Source organism: Rosa rugosa, chromosome 1, assembly GCF_958449725.1.
Source record: "Rosa rugosa chromosome 1, drRosRugo1.1, whole genome shotgun sequence".
Classification (NCBI taxonomy): Eukaryota; Viridiplantae; Streptophyta; class Magnoliopsida; order Rosales; family Rosaceae; genus Rosa; species Rosa rugosa.
Genome location: NC_084820.1, coordinates 28,241,991 through 28,247,893, shown reverse-complemented (window position 1 = coordinate 28,247,893; position 5,903 = coordinate 28,241,991). Strand labels below are relative to the sequence as shown.

The 5,903-nt window shown below is 41.3% G+C and overlaps 1 protein-coding gene across 1 annotated transcript; it reads left to right on the top strand.

Annotated features, from left to right (window-relative positions):
* Positions 1-407: 407 nt before the first annotated feature.
* Positions 408-1,017, top strand: LOC133707748 (egg cell-secreted protein 1.2-like). The gene has a single exon (XM_062133234.1). It carries the CDS (start codon positions 495-497, stop codon positions 894-896), a length of 402 nt encoding a protein of 133 aa, XP_061989218.1. The 5' UTR covers positions 408-494; the 3' UTR covers positions 897-1,017.
* Positions 1,018-5,903: the final 4,886 nt, after the last annotated feature.

Below are 5,903 nucleotides of genomic sequence, written 5' to 3'. Positions count from 1 at the left end.
ATTTCTCAAAAACAAAGAAAAAGGAACATGCCAGCGGAGGATATTCATAGCTCGTCAGAAAATAATTAAAGACCCAAGTAAAGAAACTGCCTTGGATAAACTTTTAACTCTAATACTACTCACCTCTACTTCAGCTTGAGAATCTAAACAAGCCAAAACCAGAGGAAATTAAAAACCATATGTACAGTATATACTTGAACATGATCGTGAGAACATATCCGTCTTGGAAATCCAATAGGCGCGTATGCATCATGATTTATATATAGCTTCTTAATTAATTTCTGACTTTCTGCATTTCAATTAACGTTTTGGAGGAGGCATAATTATATCATGAAAGTAATTATAATGATATAATCTCAATCAATTACCAGTCCTCTCCTCTCCCTAACCGCCCTCATCACCTTCACTATAAATAATTTCTCAAACCCTCTCTTGTTCTTCACTCAGCTTCCGAATTTACACAAATCCCATTTACATAGACATATTTTCAAGCAATGGCTTTGAAGAATTTGGTTTTGGTTTCCATGGTGACACTGATCGCATCCCTCATACTGAGTGCAAGTAATGCTACTGCTACGAGGAAAATTTCTGACAAAACGAGCGGTGAAGGCGAAGGCGGGCTAGTGGAATGCGGAAATGCGCTGGTGGAGCTGAAATCTTGCTCGCAAGAGATTGTTGTGTATTTCCTGAATGGGAAGGCTAACATTGATCCAGACTGTTGCAAAGCTATCGCCATCATTACACGTCACTGCTGGCCTGCAATGCTTACTTCCCTTGGCTTCACTGCAGAACAAGGTGACATCTTACGAGGCTACTGTGATGCTGCGGCTGCTGTGACTACTACTGCTCCTGCTGCAGCGCCACTTGCGCGTACAACACCTCTTACCCGTTGTTGAATAATTAATCTTGCATGATGTTTGGTGATCGATCCTGCTTAATCATTTTATTGTTCATGCCGGCCTGTCATGTTATTTTCTTTTCATGTTTGGTTTGGGGTATGACGCCTCAATAGGGGTATGTTTCTTAATACTGTTTAATCTGCTGTTTAATTTCTAAGTCATGGTGTCTTGTTGTTTACTTTGACGTTTCAACACTAATTGCTCCCCCTCTCCAACTAATAGTGATATGCGTTATCTAATAAAAAAAAAAACATGCTTATACTGATCAGCCTATCTTCAAAATGTAAGACTTGATAGTTGATACGAACATCTAATGAATTCATATCAAGTGTAATAACTATTGTTACCTAAAGAGATAGTAATTTGAGATAATATGAGAAAACCTATTCCATGATATTTGTATTTATTTGTGAATCTAATATTTACAATTGGGAACCACTGCAAGTGGCCTAGTGGTTCTTGCCTAGTTGGGTGTGCTCCCCAACCTAGGTTCGAACCTTGAAGCTGTCAAAGTGGTCATGCACTGTGCTGCAATGCACAGTTGGAGCATTTCACATGCGCCGAAGGGGTTTATCTTGAGCCTATGAAGTCTTTGGATTCCCCTTGACAAAGTGAAAAAAAAAAAATTTACCATTGGGAATCTAAATGGCTTGGGAACCAAGCAAAAATATATCGGATATATTTTGTTAGATACAATAATAATGATATTACTCAACCTAGCCTGTTATGGGCAGGTATTCATTGTTTTGTACAATATAAGTATACAAGGTCCCTATGAGGCTATGACCTCTCATAGACACACAAACATACAGTTCTAGCCCCATAGATAGTTGCTTCTAAGTTGAGCGGATCACAGAAGACCTTGCTGCAAGATCGATGACTTTCTCCACCACTGCAAGTATGATTCATGTTCATAACCAATTTTGTTATTGTCTTGTCGTGCTATATATATGTTCTTCATCTTGTGTTTATTATTCGTTCAACTTCATGTGTAGTTTAATTTTCCGCTTACACAAAACCCTAAACTATAAAGTAGAAACATGATATTTCTTGGAATATTTATGACATGTAAAATTGTCATAATTGTAATTGCATTGCGTGTGATGGAGCATCTGTCCAACAGTTGGGGCCCAAGTCACCATTTCTCCTTTCATTTAACCTAAAATCAATTCATAATAAATTAATACTCTCTCTCTCTCAAAATTTCAATTTTTCAATTTGACAGAATACTCTCCATTCAATTTGTGCTTCAGTATATGTTGTTTGAATAAGTGCGCAGTGAAATTAGAATGAAGATTACTTGTTGGGACTCTGTATCCCGCTTAGGCTGAATAGGCATACAGTTTATTGTTGCGGAGACTTCAAATTCTGATATATGTATTTTTCTGACAGTCAGTTAAGCCATTTGAATATAAGAATATTCATTTTTCTCTAAAAAAAAAAAAAAAAATCCCACGGTAATATGTAATTAAATTAGTTGCATTGCATGACTCATCTTGGGAACTGATTTGCGGAGGACATAACTGATAAAGCTGTTTCATTTCTCGGTTTGTTGAAGGAAAATCGACTTAGTGTGCCTTATCAAACTAGGAGTAGTAATAGGAGAGAAGCTTCTAGAATTCCTAATCATAGATGGATTAGTATTCCTTGTATTATTAGAACTAGTACTTTGTAATCCCTATATATAGGGCCCCTATTCTCAATAATAATACACACAATTCTCTTTACAATTCCTCTCGAATCTCTTTTTCCTTAAACACGTTATCAGCACGACTCTAGCCAAAAAGCAAAAACCACAAAACAAAACCCAAAACTTCCTTTGCCAAAAATCTGCCGCAAGCACTTGCCTGCAGCCTTCTGCCTACCTGCGTGCATACTGCCTCAGCAGCCCCTAGCCCGAGCTAGCCGAGCCTCCGCTGCACCTGCCCCGCGCGCGCCCCTGCGCTCGTCTACCTACCTGCGCGCCCGTGCGCCTGCAGCCCTGCTGCCTGCCCTGCCAGCGCGCCCCTGCGTCCGCAGCTGCCTGCTTGCGTGCCCGTGCACCTGCAGCCTTGCATCAAGCTGCTAGCCTGCAGCTGCTCCTGCAGCCCTCTCGGCCCTGCCTCCTCCTGCATCTCTGCTGCCCCTGCAGCAACTAAAATCCTTAACTGCCATCACCACCGCAGCCCCTGCTGCCCCGCATCCGCTACACACCTCTACCCAGATTACTTCGCTCCATCACGCCTGCATCGACACGCGCGTGATTCAAAACCAACAAGTAAGTATCCAAAAGAGTAAGTTTTGAAGTTCCTAAAATTTGAAATTTAAAATATTTCTTCTTTTTCTCGGGGACTTAAAAACCTCCCTTCTTCTACATCCCACCTTTCTTATAACGTGGGTTCGATCATTGAAAAGCGGAATCGTGGGGATTCATGCAATTAACGAACTAAGAGCGTTCGTAAGACTTCGGACTAAGAGCGTCCGTAAGCATCGATCTAACGAACTAAGAGCGTTCGTATGCTACGGACTAAGAGCGTTCGTGAGCATCTATTTTGACCATACAAACATCATTGTTTCGGTCTAATCCAATTATTCTTGGAAATCGATTTCTTGGTAGCATAGCTCGGAAATCTTATTTATATTAGTTTTCGTGGAAGCATTGACTCCGAAACTAACTTGTTCTTGTTTCATCTTTCAGGATGTCAAACATGAACAAACTCGATTTTGTTCCCTTGGATTATGCAGGCAAAAGGTACTTATTTTGGGTCACTGATGTCGAGATCCACCTTATTGCCCGTGATTTATTGCATACTATCCAAGAACTTTGTCCCATAGAAACAGTTCCAGACCCTCAAACTGAGAAAGATAATTCTAAGGCGCTCGCCTTCATAAAACGTCACATGGATAGTGACCTACAGTTTGAGTTCATAAATGAGGATAGCGCCATAAAGCTTTGGCATGCGCTTCGCGAACGATATGGCAATGTTCGTGACTCCATACTTCCGAATACAGAAGCAGAATGGAAAGATCTTCGCTTCTCTGAATTTGACACGGTCATGCTATTTTATTCGGAAGCCCTCCGCATCAAAGTAATGATGCGTCTCTGTGGAAAGATGATCACAGAAGACCAGTTGATTGAGAAAACCCTCAATACCTTCCCCGCCTGTGCTATGAGGTCCTCTGACTTATTCCGGACTCATGTAAATGCAAGACGGATCACAAGTTTTCAACAGCTTATTGAAGCTATGGCCACTACTGAAAGACATGGCAATGAACTTGTGCAAAGAAGATTTGATAGGCTTCAAGATAGCTATCAAGAGCATCGTCCTATGGCTAGAGAAAGTCGCCATCGACGTCATGATCCATACGATCGAAATGCTCAAGAAGGTAATCGCTCAAGGCGACAATCACACGACCGTAGGAGGCGTGATTTTGAGGGACATAGGGTTGGAAACCATGGAGCCAACGTTGGCCATGGGCACCACTTTCCAACGCCACCAGTCCTAGGGACTATGCATATTGCGCCAATGCGCCTCAATCAAGGGAGAATCCTCTTTATGGTGTCTATTTCTGATATGGAACGTCTGATCAATGGACCTGAATTTGCAATGTACCTACGGAGGTAGTCGCATCATGGTGATCAAGACTTCGAGTTCACAAAGACTTTAAATCTGGCGATGAAGACAAAATGCCGCAGATTTTTATTTATAGTCTTTTATTTTTCCAAGAATTATGTAATGGCAATTATGCCTTAAATCAATAACATGACTTATTGTATTAACTCTTTCCCTCTAGGCGTACTCAAGAGTAATTGTGATGTCTAGGCAAAGTTTGATCTGAGAGAACGGTTTTAAAAGTGAGCAACGCTCCACCAAAATCTCGCCTTACCTTACCTGGTCACAACTAAATTGAAATTACCGAACGGATTGAGTGACTACGATTTGTCTACGGTTTGATTTTTATATTGGATTAGATTTCGGTCAAGAAACTTTGATGTAATCATTGGCTATTATTAATAAAGTATCGATTTATTTTATCTCATGTCATGGACATCTTTTCGAACTTTATTACTTCAAAGATATAAGAGCCAATGGTTTTCATGTGGAAACACATTGTGAGAATGGACAAGAGTTCCTTTGCATCACCTCTAATGACTACGGACATAAACAAGTCTTAGAGAAACTTATGTGTCGCTCTAGTGGGTTGTATGCAACCACTATTCGAGTCATTGAATCCAACCATGTCATGAGAGATGATTTATGGGATTCCGACACATATAGGCTTTGGCACGACCGTTTGGGACACCCAGGTCGTGACATGATGATCCGTATATTAAAGACTTCACACGGACATCCCTTTTTCCGAACGAAAGGAAGTAAAACTCGAAATTTGGATCAAGAAGGAGCACCTGCGCCTCACGGCGCCTTCCCCCTTCAAGTCCGGCCACCACTAGCCGGCGCCGCCATCCCCCTGCGGCTCAAGGGTGGCTTTGACGCCACCCCTGCTCCCCTGACTCCAATTTCTACTTCTAACGTCACTTGTGACTTTGTGGCTCAACCAAAATCCTCATTGGTTGTTTCTAAAGCCCATCATTCGTTCTGCAAAGCCTGCTCTTTAGCAAAGTTAGGATCGAGACCATCCTATGCAAAGGACACCAAAGAAAATATACCATTCTTGCAAAGAATTCAAGGTGATATTTGTGGACCTATTCAACCATCATGCGGACCATTTCGATATTTTATGGTATTGGTTGATTCATCAACACGCTGGTCACATATCATGCTATTGTCCACAAGGAACGCTGCATTTGCTAAACTCCTAGCACAAATAATTAAGTTAAGGGCTCACCACCCTGATCATCCTATTAAGTCTATAAGATTAGACAATGCTGGAGAGTTTACATCAAAAACTTTTGATGATTATTGCATGTCCATTGGGATTGAAGTTGAACATCCAGTTCCTCATGTTCACACCCAAAATGGTCTCGCAGAAGCCGCCATTCAACGACTACAAATGGTCGCTAGG

Excerpts from the sequence above, each read along its gene's own strand:
- LOC133707748 (XM_062133234.1), top strand. The coding sequence starts at position 495 with ATGGCTTTGAAGAATTTGGTTTTGGTTTCCATGGTGACACTGATCGCA.